Here is a 21,369-nt window from a genome sequence, read left to right as displayed (position 1 = left end):
AATGAAAAATAGTGGGGAAAGTGGAAAAGAGAGAGGGAAGTGAGGAAGAAAGGAAAAAGCCAGAAACAGGAGAGAAAAAAAGCACAGAAGGAGAGACAACTTAATTTGGTCTTAAATAAAAAAAATGTCTTTATTCTTTCCAATGGAGCCCATTGTTAAATTTCACAAACAGCTTCCCTTTTTGGGTCCACCCACCCTTTCTCTATTTAGACTGTGTTTCATAAACAGAGACTGAACCTGGCTGCTTAGGATTTCAAGGAATTTGATTTGCAATAGTTCAGAGAAAAGTGGAAAAGAAACATGGGTTTGGATGGAGAGGACATGCCCCAGATTTCATAAGCAATTTTCCCCTGTGGTCTTTCTCAGCTCTCTATCTTTTGTCTAATTGCCTACCATCTTGGGAAAATACCATTGGACCATAGGTAAACCTAAATTTGGGCTTCCCGCAAAGAGATCAGCAGAGCTAAGGTGAGTAATACCTAGATAGGTAAGAAATTAAAAGTCAAGAAAAGGGAGAGATGGACCCAGATCCAGAGAGACAGTGTCAGCCTGGACTATGCCTTGTAGCCTTGTCATAAAAAGAGTATGTGTGCAATGCCCCTTGACAAAGCCTTACTCAGAAAGGAGAAAAGTGTCAAACTGCTGAGAAATTTGAGACATGAATAAGAGACCATGGTCCCCAGGCATGGGTGTAAAGGAGTTGGGTGACGGTGAACCTGAATAGGTTAATGGTACCATTTTGTTTTGTTTTGTTTTGTTTTGTTTTGTTTAATTGCTACGGGAACTGCTTGGAATAGAAATCAGATTCACCGACTCATTTTTCGTCTACATTCAGTCTAAATTCCAGGGACAAGGAAGTAAGATTCTACTAATCTTTGCTCTTCTTGGGGTAGGAAGTGTAAAATGAGAGTAAGTAAGTATGAAAGGGGAAAAAAGTGATTCAGAGGAGTGTGGCAACGGGTAAGGAAATGCTAATCAGAGGGAAAATGGAAAAACTATGTAAGCCTAAGTCAGGAAACATGGGAAGACAGAGAGAGAAGTGGGAAGAATGAGAAAGTATGTGAAAGAAAACAAATGGGGAAAATAATTAATACTTTGTGACAACTGCAAGCTAAATTTGTATATTGTACCACCCTTGTGATTTAGCAAGCTGAGAGTGGAAGTTCACTGCATGTCGGCTGTATCTTTGCTTAGCTCCGATTTCCAGAACCTGATTTCAAGCTGCCTGCTGAGTTTACAAAGAGGGGTCACCAGGATCCCACACGTATCAGCTTATGACATCGTAGCAGCTGAGAGGGCCTTGGGACAACTAAACATGCACATATAGATTCCTCATCTATATGCACACATATTTGATAGCTGAAGAAGCTTGAGGTCCAGAGACCTCACACCCGTGGAACAGAGGAAGTGCATTTAGAACTCAAACCTGGGACTTTTCATTCTAGATGTAGTATTTAACAGCTGGTTTCTTCATCGTTTCCTTCCAGATTTCCTGGAATTCCTTTTCTCAGCATGTAACATGGACTCATTACCTCCTGCTTATGTTGTCTCCCAAACTGTCATCCTCAGGTTTGTTTTGCTTTGTTGTTGTTGTTGGTTTTTTTTGTTTGTTTGTTTGTTTGTTTTTGTCCCCACAGGTAGTCAGTCAGCAAACTTTGCTAACTACATATTCATGTCCTTGTTGCCGTCCGACTCCTTTACACCCGGTTCAAGACTTTGGCACCTTTCACCCTGGACGATTCTAACGACTTCCTATCTGTAGCCTCCTCCAGGTCTCTTAGAGATGGCAGTTAGAGTAATCATTCCAAAATACAGCACTAATTTTGTTAGTTCTGTTTTCCAGTGGTTCCTCCTTCCCTACTGAACTGTACTTTCCAAACTGCCCAGCATGGCTCAAGATTTCCAGAATCTGGCTCCTGCTTTGCTTTCCAGTGGCCTCTCTCACTATTCCTAAATAGAATATGCCCAGCATGGTCCTATTCTTTGATTTTGCTCACACTAATATCCAGGATATTCTTATTTCCCTTTCCTAACTCAAAGACTGTCTCTTTCCTTCAGAAATCTTTCATGATTTTCTCTCTTGAGCTAAAACTAGGCACTCCACGTTCTTCTCTTAAAGCACCCATAAGATTCCATTTTATGTTATTTATGCGCATGTCTTGAGACCTGGCAATGTCCTGTTACCTGTTTTTAATCTCTCTACAGAGCCTCAGATATACTAGATGGGCATCAAATTCTTGTTCATTTGAACAAAATTGAGTTTGTGCCAGAAGACAGGTGAAAGAATCAGTCACATATAGAATGAAACTAAATAAGCATTCTACATTAATTTTAAATTCCCAAGGCTTGAACAACTAGTGCTTTGGGGTGTATGTTATTAGCTATTGTACTAATTACATGCTAACATGCTCATTAACTATTAGTGATAAGGCTGCGGCACGACTAATCCTTGCTTTTAGGAAGCAAGAAGCTTGCCTGTTGGACATCTCTGGAATTTCTAACAATTAACTGTGATTTCTTTTGGAAATAAAATTTGGAGTAGGAATTGACAGGTGAAAATGCTATATACTGCAAAGGAGATTTTACATTTTTCTTCTAAACTGTGATGGCATTTCCTTACACCGTCCTTAGGTTCAGTACTGTAGGTTGGACTGTAAAACCACATCTCAGTGAAGTTCACCTGGTACTTTTGGACACTAAAGCCCAGTGGGAAGGCCTACAGACAAAAATCCTACTGATAGAAACACCTATCCTCTGTTTGCTTCTTTTTGGGTTGGACTCTCGCAAATGTGACTAAGAATTCCCTTCCCATGGTCTTGGGTTTTAAAGGAGAAATATTTTTTTCTTTTCATTTAAGTCCAGTGAAATGGGCCTCTCTGTTCCTTCCATGATGTTCTTTGATGCGTATGACTGGAGCTGAGGCCCGCCCCCCCTCCCCAACCCCCGACTTAGACAGCAGTTGAGAGGTGGGTCAGCAGCAAGCAAGAGGACACAATGTCCACGGCTGCCTATAGGACAACTCCTGTGTCAAAAACTTGTTAAGAAGTCAAAAGATGCTGAGTCATGAGAATAGGTAAAGAAGCAGAGGCCAAAGACCCAAGAAAGAAGAAAAGAGGGGCTAGATGAGTTTAGATTTACCAAGAAATTTGGCTGTAGACCACTTCCCTTCCAAATCGGCAAGGACAAAAGGCCCTGTTGTTGGGGTTCTGCCTGCAGAGCTGGTCTGGGAGTGGTTCCTGCCCAGTGAGTCGGATTCAGTACTCTGCCCACACAGACAAAAGTGCTGTGATGCCTGCTCCTTGAGAGAGAGTACGCGGACAAGCTTTGAAGAAGGGTTCCTGCACTGTGGGACTCTCGGAGTGGAGCAAAGGGAATGCACCAAAACATCTAGCCGCATTCCTTCGCTCTTGACTACCCTGTTCCTGCACCCAGAGGTGACTACTGGATACCAGAGGCCACAAAGAAACGTAGAGGGATTCATTCCATACCTGAGGTGACCGAGTCAATTCTCATGCTCCTGTAAAAGCAAACAGCACATTTCAAAATGTTGCCAGCATAACCACAAATATTTAGAAGAGAATGACTAGGTATGAGATAACTGGCCATTCTCTGAATGTTTTGTAGGTAGTAATGAAACATGTTTAGCCAGCCTAAGGTATTACATAATAACACATTTTAGAGTAAAATTTACCTACATTTATGTTAACATGCCAGCTACCCAACCTGTAAAAGCCATAGAAGTGAATAGTATATAATAACACAGTATCTATTTTTATTTTCTCTATCACCTGGCACTCCGTGAGGCTGTGGGCATCACCCTCCTACTGCCTCTCCCGTGTCTGAAAACTCATTTGGGGCTGAGACTGAGCTAATTACTGCTAATCAGGGGTTTACGTAGAGTCTCTTGTGCTGGGAATATAGGTTCTCATAGAGACGTGGGCGAGATTCTGGATGCCTGGGATTAGAAGGTGCCCACCTCTGCTGGCTTTTTATCATAATCTCTATGGCCCTGATGGAGGGTGACAGCGTTAGGAAATTTTGCAGGCAAATAACATGCCCAGCTATTTGCTCAAGTAACTGCATTTCTTATAGTTCACTGGATCAAATAAGAGGCTAGCTGTCAGTTTTTCAGATCATTTCACTTTCAGAAATGCCTTTGGATAAAGAAGTTTTCTGCATTCCTGATTTTTATAAAGTTAATAATAATAATGAAAATACTTGTTTTCTTAACCTCATTAGCATCTGAAACACAAACTTCAGTCATTTAATTTTCACCAAATCTTTGTTTCTTGGCTACAATTTCAATACATTTTTTGGAAGCATTGCTGTTTGAGTAAAATAAAACATTAGGGAAGAATAATTACCCTCATACAATAGCTTCCCAGATTAATGTATCAAGACATAATTATGATCCATTTTAAGGGACCTGGCAGGGGCACCTGGGTGGCTCAGTAGGTTAAGCCTCTGCCTTTGGCTCGGGTGGTGATCTCAGGGTCTTGGGATTGAGCCCTGCATTGGGCTCTCTGCTTGGCGGGGAGCCTGCTTCCCTGCCTCTCTCTCTGCCTGCCTCTCTGCCTACTTGTGATTTCTCTGTCAAGTAAATAAATAAAATCTTTAAAAAAAAAAGGGGGGGGGGACCTGGCAAAGAAATCCAGGTTGAGGTCTACAATGGATCTTTCTGAAATAGAGGTTAAATTTGTAATTTTCTAAGGAGTTGGCAAATAAGTGTTCATGTAGCCATCACCAAATAGGTCAGGTGATTGACATGAAGGTTGAGCTTACCGATAAAAGTTTTTCAGAGACTGGGAAATATTAAGTAAAAGTACTTTAAAAAAAATAGGTGCAAATTAAATTGAAGCCTGACATTATCTTCTTTAAAACAAAGGGAAGAGTCATAGTAGCACTATTGTCAGGGTATGAGAGGGAATATAAATGCTCCATAAAGTAAATCCTTCACTTTTAAAGGACCTAAAGTGATATTATAGACGTCTCCGTAGTCTTTCACTCATCTAGATTGAAACTGCTCAATTTACATTGTAAACACTAATGAATCTGAAGACAAAATATTCAACAAGTTCATCCTTTAATTTTTCTTTTTCATTTTCCCAAAGTATACCATTATAAAACGTCACTGAAATCCATGGTCTTGGAGAAGAGAAATAGAAAGAAATTACTTATCACTTTCACAGGGTATTGTCTTAACCCTACAAATATCCAAGGAATAAACTGAATTCCATTCTGTTCTTAGATATAACATCTTCCATTCATAATGAACATTCTCAAATTAGGCTCTAGCTAGTAATTATGTTCCAGATGCAAATATGCAATAAAAAAGAATCCATCCTTGATTAAGTTGGGCTTAAGAGGATTGCTTGAAGCCAAAATTTGTTTTTTGCTTTGTTTGTAAATCCTCTTTGTGTTTAGTTACAAATGAGGAAATTGAAGTCTGACAAAAATGAATTTAACTTGCCCCAAAATAGAGGAAGCAGGAGTTGAACCCAGGGTTGTCTGAAAGCAAAGCTCATTCTCTAGCTGCTATGTCTTCCTCAATGCTCTAATTAATGTCTCTTAGCATCAGTTTTGATTTTAAAACATGCATGTAATCATAATAATGGTTATGTACAATAAAATTTTAATGGAAACGTCTATCAATAGCTACAACATATATTAATTAATCACCAACTATGCCCAAGCACTGTGGTTTCTTATCATCCTTTTGTAGAAATAAAATACCATTGTATATACATTTTTCAGAATTTCACTTTTCTAGCTTGCAGTTCCTTATTAGTCATATAGGTCTTTTATTGAAATTCTCTATTCTTTTCCTAATGGGGACCGGCTGTTTCACGAAATTAACATAATATTTCCTGGTTAGCTCTTCTTCCACCAGTCATGGTTTGGATTGCTTTCAGGTTTTAACTACAAAACATGTGTTCAATTAAGTTATTTTCCCTTTTGAATTACTTCTTTGACACATGTTCCTTTAAGTCAAGCTGTATAATCATTTGTAGTGTGAATTGCTATCACTCTTGAGAAAGTTCCCACCATTTACAGTGACCCACTCGGTGTTACAGTTAACATCTAATTGAAAGCCAACTGGTAATTGCTTAACTTGTATTTCTTTTTTTTTTAATTTTTAATTTTTAATTTTTTATAAACATATATTTTTATCCCCAGGGGAACTTGTATTTCTTTAATTTTTAGTGAGATTGATTCCTTGTTAAGTGTTTGTCTTCTGGAGTAAATTTTCTACTCATAACTTTAACCCATTTGCTAATTGGATCCTTTACAAATTCCCATCAGCTATATCTAGATATGGGAGGTAAAACCATTATAGATCATCTAGTTAGTTATTCTTTCCCTGTTCCACTGTTATGTTTTTTCTTTACTTAAAATGATTTTTGGGAGATAGATATTTATAATTGTTAGATAATCAATTGGCCTAGAACTGGTATTTCTTTACTTAAAATTTCTTTACTTAAAATGATTTTTGGGAGATAGATATTTATAATTGTTAGATAATCAATTGGCCTGGAACTCTGTTCCCCAAGAGCTTCACCCTTCTTTCAGATCTCTGCCCTTCCTCAGAGGAGCTGCCCTGACCACTGAAAGATATCCTTCCTCCTCCTCGAAGCCCTGTTTCTATTCTGTAACTCATTTTTGTTTTTACCACAGTACATTCCAGCTGGCATAATGTATTTTGTTTGTGTATGATCTATATTCTTCACTAGAATGAAACAGCCTCTAACTTATTTTCACAGCTGTACCCCTAGTGCCTAACACATACAAAGTGCTCAGTAAATATTATTGAATGAATGGATCAAACTTTGCTATCGAAAAAAATTTTTTTAAAGATTTTATTTGTTTATTTGACAGACAGAGATCACAAGTAGGCAGAGAGGCAGGCAGAGAGAGAGGAAGGGAAGCAGGCTCCTCGCTGAGCAGAGAGCCTGATGTGAGGCTCCATCCCAGGACCCTGGGATCATGACCTGGGCCGAAGGCAGAGGCTTTAAGCCACTGAGCCACCCAGGTGCCCCTCGAAAATTTCTTTTGTTGCTTCAAAGGAGAAGTGATCTTTCTTATGCAACTGAAGCAATTCAACCATTCCATTTTCTTCTAGTTTATTTTAGTTTTAAGATATCTGACTCTTTACCCATCTGAAATTATTTTTTGTAGTACAGCATAGATCTTTAACCAACATATTCTAGAGTTTTGCTTTTTTTCATGTTTCTTTCAGACCTCTATCAGTTTGAATCTGTTTTACTATCATAATTTCTATATCCTAAACTTTTCACTGGTGTTTCTGATGGCCGTTTAATTATAATATGGCTTAAGGTTTTATACAACCTCTAGACATTTTCCAGCCCCAGTGGTTTCCTTGAGATTCTTACCCCTATTTTTTCCACATACTTTCTATAATTGTATAATTTCTCTGAGATATGCTATTTAGATAATTGGTACTGTATTAAATTTATAAATTAATTTAGGCCTTGTCATCTCTGTTGTCTTAAATATAGCTGCCCAGGTAGAGAGCTTTATTTTCCTTATTGAGGTCATCTTGTGCTTCTGCCATTAGAGTTTTATAATTCCATATATACAGATCTCTTATCACTCTTACTAGATATCTGAATTTTATTGCTGCTTTTGAAAAACACATTCTTTTTCAGTGCATTTTTTTGTTTGTTAATAAAAATCATGAAACGAAAAATATTTTGTGAGTTTATCTTATAATCTGTGACCTTCCTAACTAAAACTGTTTATAAACCAATATATTTGATGATTCTCAAATTTTCTAAATACGAATTTCCATGTGCAAAGAGTGATTTTTTAAAAAAAATCTCATATTTATCCATCATATTTCTTTGTTCTATTGCAACTGCTAGACTCCCTTATATTATATCACATAGAAATGTTAATAAGAACATCCTTAATTTGCTCTAAGTTTTAAGTAGCACACTTCTAGAATTTCTTCATTAAAAACAATTTTGGCTCCGGTTTGGAATAAATATTTTTCACTGTGCTGAAGGAGAACTTTTCTGCATTTTGTGGATCTTTATCAAGAATATCAAAGTCTCTCAAATGTATTTAAGTATCTATGATTTTTTTCTGCTTTTCTTTCAAATAATGACTTATACTGCAGTTTCCTTAATTTTATATTAAGGAAATTATATTTCCTTAATTTTATATTAAGCTCACTACGTTTTGCATGCTAAGATTCTATGAATTTACCATATATTGTCTTAAAGAGGATTAATCGAGACTTTTCTTTCTTGTGTTGTCTTTCCAGCTTTATAATCCAGACAAATTATTTGCTTCAAAAAATTAGGAGAATATAACATAATTTTTCTATATTTAAAAGAAAACTTTACATTAAATAGAGGTAATTCTTAGAATGTCTAAAACACTGTCCAGTAAAAATCACAGCTGTGTTTTTTTTCTTTAATGGGAGCTCTTGGATAAATTTTTTCTATGTTCTCAAGTGCCAGTTTGCCTCCTTGCCTTTTTGTTAAAGTCATTTATTTAACTTAGGGTTTCAAAGTTATTGAAGAAAAGTTGAATATAATTCTTCTCAGTAACATTTTACTATTGTTCTCATTGATGATGACCTTTTAAATTTCTAATTTTATTATTTATTTATTTATTTGAGGATTCTATTTACTTATCTGGGAGAGAGACAAACAGAGCGAGAGAAAGCCTGAGCAGTGAGGAGAGGGAGAAGCAGACTCCCCTGCTGAGCAGGAAGCCCAATGTGGGGCTCAATCCCAGGACCCTGGGATCATGACCTGAGCTGAAGGCAGACACTTAATGAGCCACCCAGGTGTCCCTAATCTTTGATTTTTTAAAAAAAGTTGTCCAGTGGTTTGCCTGTTTTGTCATTCTTTTTGAAGAATCAACCAGACTCTGTAGCACTTCAAATTACTTTTAATTTTTCTCATTTCTTTCTTTTTTTTTATTTGTTTTCTCCTGTTTGTTTTTTATACTTAAAATGATTTTAGACATAATTCATTACATTCCCTATTTCATTCTTGCTCAAGTAAACATTTAAATCTCTAGGTGTTTCTGTGGTTTCTTTTTAAGTGTTACTTTGAAATGACTGGATTAACTTTTATCTTTATAATACAACAGTTCTCTCACATATTCAGCTTGCACTTGAGTATTAAAATGATGAAAACAGGGGCACCTGGGTGGCTCAGTCGGTTGGGCACCCAATGCTTGATTTCAGCTCCAGTCATGATCTCAGGGTTGTGAGATGGAGGCCTGAGTCAGGCTCTGCGCTCAACTAGGGGTGGGGGCGTGGTTGTGGGGAGGTGGGGGGTGGGGGAGTTCTGCTCCAGGATTCTGTCTCTCTCTCCCCCTCTCCTTCCACCCCTCCCCCACCTGCACTCTCTATTTAAAATATTAAATAAATATATCTTTAAAAAGAAATAAAATTATGAAAGTATTTTTTTGATGATGAAGTTATTTGTTGGAAATGTAGAAAAGCATAAGAAATATGTAGAGAAGAACATGGAGAGAAGTATAAAGTAAAAGCAGAAGTGCCCATAGTCACTCTGGGAGACGAGTGCTTTTACTCCAAAACGTGGACACTCTGCTTCTATCCTATATTCTTCAACACATGCAGTTGACACCAGAGAGCCTAGAATGTGAACTGAAGGGTATGAGAAGTTGACAAGAGGATAAAAATTAGACAAGGTTAAACCAGATGTGGAGAATGAAGAGACGACTGGGTCATCATTCAATTACATCATAGCTATAGCTGAGAATCTTCAGCAACAAATGCCAGAGCGGCAGAGACGTTAAAGCATACACTTACTCATGTTACCTCACGTCTTAGCACCCCTGGCATTTCCCCACCTCACATACCTGGATTCTTCAGCCTTGAGAGCTAGGCTTTTAAATTCAGTTGTCCTTATTTCAGAGGATCTGGCGCTCAGCTCTTTGGATGAACTTGTGTCACTTTCTTCTTGAGTCAAGGTAGTATGAAAACATCGTTCACCTTGGAAAGTCAGCGTTACATTTGAGATGGTGACATGTTTTGAGGATTCTTTGAACTCGTTCTTAATTTTTGTATCTCGTAGACACCCAGGCTTCAGAGTGTTTCCCATTTTTTCCTTTGAAAATAAATAGCAGCGAATAAGGTAACAGGACAGCATTGCACAAAAATAGATAATTTATGGAGCAAAAATACCTAATACAGCAATCATTTCATTCTGTATCTACTGGGTGCCCTCAAGTTCACAAGTGCAAGGTTGAGGAAATGAGGCTTGGTGTTGTGTGGAAGCTGATAGTCTGGGACTTGACACCGCAAATTCAGAAGCTCATGTGTTTGGGTACAACCCTGTCAGCTTACCCCAGAAAATTAGTACTTAATTACAGCATTTCCTTTTTCTGAATTGTTGGGACAAAGAAGGTTGTCTAGAAATACCTTGCCACCTACTCCCCAATCTGATGTTGCTCTTAATTTAAGAGTAACAAATAGGTGAGGGGACGCTTGGGTGGTTCAGTCTGTTAAGTGTCCAACTCCTGATTTCAGCTCAGGTCAGGATCTCAGAGCCTTGGGATCAAGCCCCGTGTCAGGCTCCACACTAGGCTGGGAGTCTGCTTCTCTCCCTCTCTCCCCCTCGTTCTCTGCCCCTCCCCCTGCTTATGCATGCTCTCTCTCTCTTTCAAATAAATAATAAATCTTTAAAAAAAAAAGAGTATCTAATAGGTGACATGAGTCATGTCTTTTGAGGCAAATGAGTTCATTTTTCAAAAGAGTTAGAACCCACACCTAAAACTAATACTGTAAAATCTCTCCTGTTCTCCTCGTTTCCTGGGTTCTATTAATGGACCACCTCTCTAGCCACTCACTGCCTTCCTCAGAATCTGTCTTAGGCCTCTGAGCAACGGGTCAGCTGGTTCTAAACACTGTGTCTCTCTACTATCTCCTCCCACCTCCTCATTCCTCCCATGGCCACTGCCTCATTTACCACCTCTATTAACTTCCCTGGAAAATAATATAGTACTCTTCTTCCTTAAGGAAAAACTTTTTTTTCCATCAATGAAAGTAACACATATTTACACATTTATTATAGATCATTTAGAAGATCCTCTAAGATATAAAGTGGAAGGGAGAAAATTATTTCTTGGGGTCACTGGCCAGAAATAACTACACTTATGGCACATTTCATTCAGGCTTTTTGTCCTTTTATTTTGTATGTGTCTGCTTTGTGATAACATTTCAGTTCTATATCCTACATTGTTCACTTGATTTATTAAAAGCATTTTCCTCATGTCATTACAAATTGTGTGTAAAACTGCTTGAATTTTTTTGGATTTAAAGTTATTTTATTGTAGGAAACAGAAAAGCATAAAGAGGAAAAACATTAATTGCCTATAATCCCACGATCTGGAAATAAGCTGCTGTTAATAATATGACTTCTCCCCCCCACATTGCTTATGAGCTTATACATGTACTTTTATGTAATAGGGATCATATTTAATTTTTCACTCAACTTTTTTCAATCATGAAAATTTCTCCAGGTAAAGAAAAATTTCCCAACAATTTTAATAACTACAGAGTATTCTTTCACTTAACAAATATGTTCTGACTGTCTATGATCTTGCCAGATACTATGATCGCTCCTGAAAAAGATTAATACAGCACCTGCCCTTCATGGATTTATATCAATTTATTGACTCCCTTGTGGTGGGTGTTTAGGTTCCTTCCAAATTTTCATTATTTCATTTTGACAAACGTGATATATAGTATTATTAACATCTTTATAGCTAAATCCTCATTCTTCATTCTGATTAATTCCTTAAGGAAGATTCCTAGAAATGGAATCACTGAGGCAAAGGGAATAAACTTTTTTAGGCTATTTTTTTTAAAGATTTTATTTATTTATTTGCAGACAGAGATCATAAGTAGGTAGAGAGGCAGGCAGAGAGAGAGGAGGAAGCAGCCCCCCCAAGCAGAGAGCCCAATGTGGGGCTCGATCCTAGGACTCTGGGATCATGACCTGACCTGAAAGCAGAGGCTTTAACCCATTGAGCCACCCAGGTGCCCCTAGGCTCTTGATTCATAATGATTTCAAGAAAGTTTGGGCCAATTCTTATCTCTGCCATGAATCTATGTGACTTCCAAGTTGACCACACCTTTACTAACACTGACTATTTTTATTCTTTCAATTAACAGTTTTATAGGCTTTTTTTCTAAGTTTGCATTCCTTTGGTTACTGGTGAGGTTGAACTTTCTCCAGTGTATTTATTGGCAGTTTTCTTCTTCTGTAAAATGTCTATCCTTGCCCTTTGTGATTTTTCTATGATGGGCCCCATGGAGGATTTCCAGCAGTAGGTCCTCAAACTTATGCCTTTATCTACAATCCATGCTATCATCAGAGTAATCTTTCTAAAAGCACAGTTCCTTCACTCCCTCACACAGAGGGTTTTTTGTGGTTAAAGTTTTCCCAGAGAGCAATGTCCATACCTCTTGATTTGGCATTCAAGGTTTGCAAACAACTTTCCAATCCTATAACCTAATATTTTCCACATAAATTATGCTCCAGCCGAACTGAACTACCATTCTTGGATACCACTGTGTTTTTCCACTTTCTAGCCTTTTCTAAACCCACTCACTTCTTTTGGCACTTTATTTTTCTATTTCCATCCTCACTTTTATCGATTGAAATATCACCCCATCCTTCAATGTAGTGCATACTTTTATACATATTTGAACCTTAAAATAGCCCTTATGTGACATTAATATCCTTGTTTTGGAGATGAGGAAACTCATGCAGCTCAAACAGCTCCAGTGGTTTGGCCAAACTGTTATGCAGCAGGGCAAGAATCCAACCCGGGTCTTCTGATCCTGGTCCCGAAGCTCCTTCCATCTCACCACAGCTTTCTTTCTTTCTTTTTTTTTTTTTAAGATTTTATTTATTTTTTTGACAGACAGAGATCACAAGTAGGCAGAGAGGCAGGCAGAGGGAGAGGGGGAAACAGGCTTCCTGCCAAGAAGAGAGCCCGATGCAGGTCTTGATCCCAGGACCCTGAGATCATGACCAGAGCCGAAGGCAGAGGCTTAACCCACTGAGCCACCCAGGCGCCCCTCACCATAGCCTTCTGATACTGGGTTAAATGTGATGGTAAGGATGGTCCCTGCCTCTTTCAGGATACCTCCTGTAACTCCTTTATACCAGTGTTTAAGGCTAATATCCCATTATTTAAAATTAGGTTACTCAGAGCACATTCCATAGTATTTTGATAAGCAGTATTCAGGAGTTAACCAAGAAGAGTGATGTTGGTTATCACTCTTATTCTTAATTATTAAGGAATGAACGTCTGCCATGTCCCTTACCTTTTCCTCTTGCTTGGCCCTTAGTATGTCATCATTTTCAAACACCACTGTGACCTCCGAGCAGTTTGGGACGTCACAGAGGTCTGTGACTTCTGTGACTTCTGTGACAATATTTATATCTGGGGCCTCTGTGACCTCATTTTCTGGAACATCTGTGACGTCAGTGACATCAGTGACGTCGGTGACATCGGTGAAATCTGAGAAATCAGTGCTTTCTACGGCATGTACAGGTTCTGAACACAAGTACAAGGTTGGGCTCTGTAGGGTTGTGGAAGCTGCAATATCCATGATGTCCCCCGAGCCCGTGATGTCGGTGCTATTCGTGATTTCTGAGAGGCTTGAGACTTCCGACAATTTGGAAACTTTGGCTTTTTCCTCATTCAAGATGGATATGAGTTCCACCCACTGACAAAAGAGGGTGTCTTGTTTACACGCAGGGGCGCAGAGCTGTAGGTAGTAGGCTCGACCACTCACCAGCTTTACTTTGAGGCGCATGTTCTCAGCATCGTGCACAGAAAGGGTCACAAACTGCAGAGGGAGGAACCTGAAAAGAATCACAAAGGTCATCTGGGAGCCCGACTGGAGACCTACCAAAAGGCCTTTCCTTTTGTGTTGTGTAGCAGTTTGCAGAGTGAGATGAAGGACAGCAGGCTCGTCTTCCAGACAGGCCTGGGCTGGGGCAGGCATAGGGTTGAGCAGAACCTTCTTGTGGCCACCATGTTCCTGCATCTGGCTTTTAGTTTTGAGCCTCAAAACTTTGATTTTTTAGTACATGGAGCCAGGCTGCTGAGAGCTCTCTCACTCAAATTATACTCCTAAGACTCTGATGAACAATAAATAAATTAATTAATTAAAAATCAGAGTATCAACTATTTATCGTGAGGGGTTCTCCCACTTTGTTAATCCTGCAAAGCTGAGAGTAGTTGAGTGATTGCTCTAGGTCATACGGCAAGTTAGTGGCTTGAGACAAGACCAGAGTGAATTCTGATAGAAGCTGGGATGCTGGGGAAGGAAGAGCATCTTCTAGACAGCCAGTTTCTAATGACTCTTCTGTTACTGTTACTTAGGTCTGATTTTTAAAAATTAACTACCTGTTTGACTGCCAGCTTGTCATAAGCTGTTTCCTAGACTTTAAGGACATGATTCTTTGCCATTTGTAGCAGGACGCAAGTGAGATACTCCCTTGGAGCAAATGTCATTGGTGTTTTTATTTTCAGCTTCTCAGGGGTAAAGCATCTTTTCTGAGAGATCCTTAACCTCTTCCCTTTGTAACTCACCTGGTGAGCACCAGGTTCTGCGGTGAAGGAGATGTCAGGAGACTTTGAAACAGGGATTTTGTGTTTTTCTGAGCTTCAGGTGTCAGATGTGCCAGAAGCATCACGTTGGGGGTCTTGCGGGTTTCACTGGAAGAGCAGATGCCTACAGTCACCCAGTTGGCTCGGTTATGAAGGTAAATGGATTCGCCTCTCCTGTTAACCTAGGGTAGAGAACAGGAAGAGGAGTTTTCTGCTAAAGTGCATGGTCCTGACAACTGTGCTTACCTGAGCAGTGCAGGAAATAAAGGAGAAATGAACCGTGATGATGCATTTGTTCCATTACTCGCTGATGCGAATTCCTGGAGATTATCACAGTGAATGGACAGACACAGTCCCTGGGCCATGGGGATTCTATCAGGGAAGGTGAACATTAAACAAGTGTGTCACTAATTATTATTGCAGGAAATATTACCAAGTACAAGTTCAGGGTGCTGTGCTGTGAGTCATATAAGAAGAGACTTGATTTAAGAGGGGATACAGGTAGTGATGTGCTGGTAAATGTGTAACAAATACCTGTTGGAAGATATACACGTTTATTATATATTTTAATGATATAAAAGATGAGTAACACACAATTTACAAATAATAATATACACAAAACTTTATTTTAAATTCAGTGTAGTCAATTGATTCTCACAGCAGTCTTCATTGACCTTTGTCAAACTCTTATATCTGTAACCTAAAGAGCATAAAAACAGTAAAATGTAGTAAAATAATAGGAAAAATAAGGTTTGAGTATATGAGCTTATGTGATTTAATTTTTAATAATATGTGGGGTGTCTGGTTGGCTCAGTTGTTAAGTGTCTGCCTTTGGCTCAGGTCATGATTCCAGAGTCCTGGGATCGAGCCCCACACTGGGCTCCCTGCTCAGTAGGGAGCCTGCTTCTCCCTCTCCCACTCCTCCTGCTTGTGTTCCCTCTCTCACTGTGTCTCTCTCTGTCAAATAAATAAATAAAAACTTTAAAAATTTTTTATAAAATCTGTGTTTAATGAGGGACTCACAAATCTTCTGAACATTTACTAGTCAGCCAGCTCCAGCACACCAGGGTCAGAGAAATCGCCCCTGAGGAAGAGACCTCTGGCTGAGACCTGAACAAGGTGGGAGTTAAACTGGCTGGGTGGACAGGAGAGCTTTTCAGGCAGAAGAACAGCAGATGCAAAAATCCCAAAGTCCAAGAATCTTGGCCAGTAAAGTCTCTGATAGTTGGAAGAAAAGAACCAGACAGGGACGTGAAGGAAGCCAGAGAGGGGCAAAACTTGATGGTTTTCTCAGTTGTACATGAACTCAAAACCACAAAAAATCACTTAAAAAACAAATATATATATATATATATATATATATATATATATATATATATTTCTCCTCTGAAAGAGGTTGTAGCCCACACTAAAGACCTGCCCAGAACCATGCCTGATTAACAGAATCCAGAATCCATCCAGTACTGCCCCTGAGGGATGGTGCTCTGGCTCAAGGTTTAAATATTGATGAACCTTGGTCATTGTGGTTTCATCCCCTTGCCAGTGCTTGCTTTCAACAGGGCCATGTGGCCTAGGCCCAGCCAATCAGACACAGTGGGGGGCCTCCTGGTGGCTCTGGGAAAGGTTTCTCAGTCCTCACAAAAAGTTGCTATGAGGAGAGCACCTCTTCTCTTTCTGGCAGCTGTTTGCATGTAATGTCCTGAGGGGAGCTAACTTGGGGGGGGGGGGCTAGAGCACAAGAGAGGACCTGGGTCCTCCAGGACTCCCTGCAAGGGAGCCGATGCCCTGTGGCTCTTTTACTTTGAGATAACTGTTGTTCTTTTTTGTTTAAAGTTGGGTCAGGGGCAACTGTGGCAACTTGCTTCCAAAGACATGCTAACCATAAAAGGTTATAACTCACCCAATTATGATATGGGGCATGTCTCCCTCCCTCCCCCTCAGGGTTCGTTAGAACATGCAAAATGTTGTTTGAAAAGGGGGTAGGAAAGAAGTGTGAAAAATTAAGAAGATTATCAGTAGGAAAGAAACATGTAGAAGGTAAAATCATCAAATCATTACTTATCACATCTGTTCTGGGCATTACTTAAACATTAGTGTTCTTTAAACACCTGCCTCTGGTGTTCTGGAGGGTGAGGAGGTCTCCCTAGAACCCAGTCATCAGGGCAGAGAACACGTTTATGGAAGAAGTGTCTGTTGTCTTCCCTGTCTCCCCTCTGTAGAATCAGCTGAGGGGCTGCTTGAATGGGTGTTTTGTATTAGTCTTGGTCATGGCCTTACTATGGAGTTTAAGGGTACAGCCTATAACAGTGAACTCATTTCCCCATTTGTCTGAAGATTTTAATGTTGAATGTCTAGGGAAAGCAAAACTGCTCTCAAATGTGTTGAAATGCAGTTTCATTCATGATGTTGGTACATTTCTATGAGAAGAAATCTCTTCTTCCTGACAATTTGACAATTTTTACTTTCAGAACTAGAGCCAAAATTCATTATAATACTCAGTTGTGTCATAGATATTATTCTTTACAATGTCTTCTAGATCTAAGAAAGGAGTTATCTGAATGCTTTCCTATGTCAGGATGTTCTGAATTCACTGTAATCTCTTCATGACATCTTGGGAAGATTATGATAGAATGACAATTATGGCATTAGAACAGAATTCCTAGGTGAGAGTTTGCTGGGAAAATTTGAAATGAATTTTCCTTTAACATTATAATTATTTTAGGTTGGTTAAAGTCCCAAAATTGTTCCCTTTAATTGTCTCATGCATTCCTTTATCACATTTAGAATAATTCTCCTCTTAATATTCTCATTTTCTTTGAGAAAACTAATCACTGAAGTTATTGGAACTTAATTCAGGGCTCAAATATTATTTACCTGGATAAAATTGCTCTCTAATATGGGAGGAGATACAAAAGGGGCATACTCTCCTCCATCCAACATATTTTGAAGATTTCTTGGATCCTGGGAGGTTGGGACAGAGATGGCATCTCGCTCATTGATCCTTGTGGTAGGGTTCCTCTTGCTCTTCTTCATGGTGCTTACATACAAACATCAGAGAGCCGAGGGAATGGGAACACAATGAACAGATACAGAGAAAATTTAATATAATAAATTTGCCTCCCTTACTCATTGAGTCAACAAATTTTATCAACATCTATGATATGCCAGGCACTGCATTGGGCATTGGGGATATATCTGAACATGATTGGTAAGATCCCTGTCCTACGCAGTCTGGGGTGTGGGGCTGGCAACCCTAATTAATGAAGGCAATTAAGAAAAGCCTCTTTAGAAGGTCGTGAAACATGTGTGCCACATCCTGCAAACCATCATTTTCTGTCTTCGTAATTAATGGTACTACCACCCTTCCCTTTTTTTTTGTTTGTTTGTTTTTTTGGTAAATAGGGTATCAAACCATACTAAACTGAGAACATGTTTTCCTGACCATTCACCCTTGACTGATGTTTAGCTCTTGGTTGAGAGGTAAATAGTGGCCAGTTGCTCTGGCTCTCTCCAGAAATTGCTTCAACAAAAAATAGTGGCGCTGGCATCACTGGATTTCACCTTTTATTGACCAGAAATGACAGAATTCCAAGAAGGGAACAAGGCCTCAGAATGTAATTCTGTTCATCTTTTCAAAAGATCTCCTCCTTCCCTCTTCACAAATCCCATGCCAGTTAGAGGAGGGGTCCTTAACTGGCAAGCGGCTGCTCCTGTATTCCTCTGCGAATACATAGTTTCACCTCCGTCCTTTCTCAGAGGTTTTTTTTCCCTTTTGTTCAAGCTACGGGGTAAGCAGTGGACGCATCTTGTTGCTGTCCCAGCCTGGGCCATAGGAAGCAGAGACCACAGCTACCTGACATCCTATGAGCAATGACTCTTGGCATGGGAATTCCCCATCAGACCTTCTGCTAGCGGCAACTCAATGCCTCCCTTCAGCACAGCTATACATGAACATAGGGAAAGTAAGAAGAATCGGGAAAAGCAAGAAAGTAAAATAGTTCAGTAAAGCTAATTATAAAAAGAATGAGACAAAAAGAAAGAGCATTCAGGAAAAGAGAGAGAGGGAGATAAAACCACCACCACCACCACCGCCTCACACATAGGGGATGGGAAATAAGAGTGAAAATTATTTAGTGTTTGATATGTGGCAGGCACCAGACCTTACATGAACTATCTTGTTTAATTCTGAAAATACTATGAAGTAGCACTCTTAAGATGCTCATTTTATACACCATGCAGCTGAGGCTTCTAGAGGGGAAGTAACTTACCCAAGTCTCCAAGCCAGGATTCAAACCTTCACAGTCTGATTAGTCTGACTGATTATGCCTTTGCCCATGGTTCAATATTGTCTTGTGTGCTTAGAAAGATGGACTTGAGAAGTGGCAAGAGTGAGAGGGGTCAGAACAGGTCAGGACAGATGGAAAGGAGGAAAGGGAGGGAGCACCAAAGAATCCAAAAGGTGTCCTCTTTCTTCCTATTCTCTTTTATTCCTGAACAGTTTTGTCCTAGATCTATTAGCTGGGACAAAGAGAGGCAGGAATCTGTACTGGGGAGGGTGGGGAGCCTTAGCTCAGAACCCAAAGGAGGCAAGAAGGCCTCTGTTGTCAGGGAGATGGGAGGTGCAGTATAAGAAATCAGAACCTAGCAGGGTGGGGAGAGTGTCTGAACAGGAGAGAGGATGGTAGAAGAGGAGGGTAATTAGTTACACACAGGGGAATTGATCACATAAAATAGGAAACCATGAGAATCTATACTGATATAAATAAAGGAATAATTAAAAGTTTGGTGAAGAACAGAGAATTTACATCATACAAAGCACCTTCCACCAGCATACTTACTAATTTCAAAGCAGGAAAAAGTATAGTGAAGAAGTCACACAGACACCCTCATAGTGGACCGATGAGTGAACACTATTAATAATGGGACAAATCAAAATGGTGCATCACCTTGTAAGACGCAGTGAGAAGCACAGAGCATTCTCCTGTGATATCCCTCCCAAAGATGCATGACCTGAATCCAACCATTAGGAAATATCAGGCAGATCCAATTTGGGGGATATTTGACAAAATAACTGGCCTGTGATCTTAAAAAATGCCAACATAATGAAAGTCAAAGAAAGACTAAAAAACCTTTCTTGACTGAAGGAGACTAAAGAGAGGTAGTAACTTACTGCAACTGTGCTTCTGAACTGGATCTGTTAGGTGTGCAGTTTATTAAGGGGACAAATGGTAAAATTTGAATGGGGGTTTCAGGGTTAAATGATGATATTATGCAATGTACATGTTCTCATTTTGATGGTTAAATTTTGGCTATGTAGGAGAATGTCTTTGATTGTAGGAAACAGAAACTAAAGTATTTGGGTGTCACAGGGCATCAAATTGGCAAATTACTCTTAAAAGATTTGGGGAAAAAGTTCTCTGTACTGTACTTGCCATATTTCTATTGTTTGTGATTATTTTAAAGAATTAATGGAAATAATAATATAAAGAAAGAGGAAGCAAAAGATATGGAGGAGAGGATGGGGGATGTAAAAGAAGATATGGAAGAGATAAACAAGGTCTGAGGGTTAACATGTGAAAAGGCCTTTAGTCACCTCAGGTTTCCAAGAAAAGAGCTTTGCAACAGCAATGGAAGAGTCCTCATAGTGATTGCATGACAGGAAAAAAACACAGAAAGCCTTGTCGTCATCTGTTTTCTCTCCTTCACGACTTACCCAATAGCACAAGGCATCTATTCTATCATCGCTTTGTAGACAGACAGTGAAGGTGCCTTAGAGAACCAGAGGACATAGCAAGTGATCAAAGCATCAGATGGACCTTTGGGGCCTAAAAATATAGGGAATCTCCTGGAACATAACAAGAAATCTTTAGAAAAGAACATTTTTTGATGAGAGCAAGGTATGTTGGCAGAAGGAGAACAAAGGTCAGCAGCCTTTCGGGTCAGGGTGACAAGCAAAATCACAGCAATTGTCCACCCTTCATTTTCCAGGACAGCTGTGATTTCTTACACTTTTGTCCTTCAAAGCTCAGACTCTCTCATATCAGTTTATGAGCCTCCTCTGGAGATCTAGAAAACTTGATCACTGTAAGCAGCATCCTTGGTACACTGAGTTCCCAGAAGAGGGGAAGAGGCAAAGAAAGCTTGAAAAGTAAGTCAAGATGGAATGGAGAGAGAATGGAGAAAGGGAAGGAGAAGGTGTGACAAGGTAGAGCTTAATCTGGTCTTATCAGTACACACCAACATATCTCACCTCAACTCAGGGCCAAGCCACAGTCCTCTCTTGGAGACAAAGTTCTTAACTCATTTCAGTTTGGGCTTCCTCCTTTTCATGATGAAGTCTTTTGTGAAGGGAACAAAAATAGAAAATAAAGTGCATACAAAGGAAAAACAGTACAAATTATTAATTTTATTTCATACCTGAGAGGTCCGTGCCTTAGAAAGAATTTTTCTACCTAAGCAGTGTGGGTGAAATGCTCAGAGGGCTGCTATCCATATTTGAGCTAAGCTGTTGTCAATGATTCTAATCATAGTGTTTTGATGAGTGGAGCCAGACAATCATGAGTTCATAGCTTAGGGTCGGCCTGAAACTGTCAAACAGTGAAATCCTGGGCCCTTACGGCCAAGGAAGACATTTGATAACATGACAAAGGAAGAAATACAGACTCAAATAACTATTGTAAAATGGAGGGTCATAAGAAGCCCAATTATTTTCTTCCTGTAAAAAGCCAGTGT

The 21,369-nt window shown here is 39.4% G+C and overlaps 1 protein-coding gene across 1 annotated transcript; it reads right to left on the bottom strand.

Annotated features, from left to right (window-relative positions):
* Positions 1 to 784: 784 nt before the first annotated feature.
* On the bottom strand, positions 785 to 17,670 carry LOC111148771 (protein FAM71D-like). Its single transcript, XM_022505571.1, has 6 exons — positions 17,512 to 17,670; positions 14,620 to 14,819; positions 13,343 to 13,886; positions 9,865 to 10,112; positions 3,489 to 3,517; positions 785 to 1,005 (listed from the first exon to the last, which is right to left on the bottom strand). Exons 1-6 carry the CDS (start codon positions 17,668 to 17,670, stop codon positions 941 to 943), a joined length of 1,245 nt encoding a protein of 414 aa, XP_022361279.1. The 3' UTR covers positions 785 to 940.
* Between the last annotated feature and the right edge of the window lie 3,699 nt (positions 17,671 to 21,369).

Source organism: Enhydra lutris, unplaced genomic scaffold (genome assembly GCF_002288905.1).
Source record: "Enhydra lutris kenyoni isolate GAN:26980312 unplaced genomic scaffold, ASM228890v2 scaffoldscaffold20, whole genome shotgun sequence".
Lineage (NCBI taxonomy): Eukaryota > Metazoa > Chordata > Mammalia > Carnivora > Mustelidae > Enhydra > Enhydra lutris.
Note: the sequence above shows the minus strand (reverse complement) of the source record. Positions and strands in the feature narration are given on the sequence as shown.

Coding starts and splice junctions, on each gene's coding strand:
- LOC111148771 (XM_022505571.1), bottom strand. CDS start 17,670: ATGAAGAAGAGCAAGAGGAACCCTACCACAAGGATCAATGAGCGAGAT. Junction 14,820..17,511: donor TAGAGAGCAATTTTATCCAG/GTAAATAATATT, acceptor TCTCTACCCTAG/GTTAACAGGAGAGGCGAATC. Junction 1,006..3,488: donor AATTGACTCGGTCACCTCAG/GTATGGAATGAA, acceptor TTCCTGACTTAG/GCTTACATAGTTTTTCCATT.